This window comes from Monopterus albus, unplaced genomic scaffold (assembly GCF_001952655.1).
Source record: "Monopterus albus unplaced genomic scaffold, M_albus_1.0 scaffold54.1, whole genome shotgun sequence".
NCBI classification, from domain to species: domain Eukaryota; kingdom Metazoa; phylum Chordata; class Actinopteri; order Synbranchiformes; family Synbranchidae; genus Monopterus; species Monopterus albus.
The window spans coordinates 2,205,637-2,206,261 of NW_018127934.1; the positions used below are offsets into that span (position 1 = coordinate 2,205,637).

The 625-nt window shown below is 45.1% G+C and overlaps 1 protein-coding gene across 1 annotated transcript in view; it reads left to right on the forward strand.

Moving 5' to 3' along the window:
• aip (aryl hydrocarbon receptor interacting protein) overlaps positions 1-625 on the forward strand; it is a 7,188-nt gene that overhangs the window by 949 nt on the left and 5,614 nt on the right. Inside the window, exon 2 of the mRNA XM_020602125.1 lies at positions 528-625. This exon is cut by the window's right edge and continues 76 nt beyond it. Coding sequence (XP_020457781.1) covers positions 528-625 — 98 coding nt within the window. The remainder of the gene's footprint in view (positions 1-527) is intronic.

Genomic DNA, 625 nt, shown 5'->3' on the forward strand with positions numbered 1-625 from the left:
GGATGTGTGCATTTATGATTGCTGACTGGTCAGATTGCTGTGTCAATCAACCTTATGTGGTTGTAGACAGTTTTCACATGGGTTATTTGTCTTTTACATTTTGGGTAGAATTCAAGCATAAGTTAATTTGAATGAATTAGTTTATATGTTGTGAGGAGGGGAGGGGCGGGGCAGCTAGTTGAGTGCGCTGTTAAATGCGTCCCCAAGGGAACTGCGGTGGCGGAGAAATGGTTCCACATGAAGGAAAATTAGCAACCCAAAATATTGTCCAGTGAAGAGGGGCCAGTGGGTGGCCGTGACCCCACCCCCGCCTCTGGGTGTAGGTGGGTGCAGTATGATGATGGAGTATAGATGCCTTCTAGGCCTGTGTGTTTAGTGGCGATTGCTCTTTTGTTTCTTTTAAACAAGCAACCAGCAAAATTTATGTTGTTTTTAAAGAGGGCCACTACAATCTGGATTTTAATCAAGTATTTCTGTTCAGCAGTGTTTTTATTTTGTTCTTGTCCATCTCATATCTACTTACCCAGGTGATCTTCCACTACCGTACCAGCTTGTGTAATGGCACAGTGCTGGATGACTCCAGAACCATGGGGGGTCGCAGCAAACCCATGGAGCTCATCTTGGG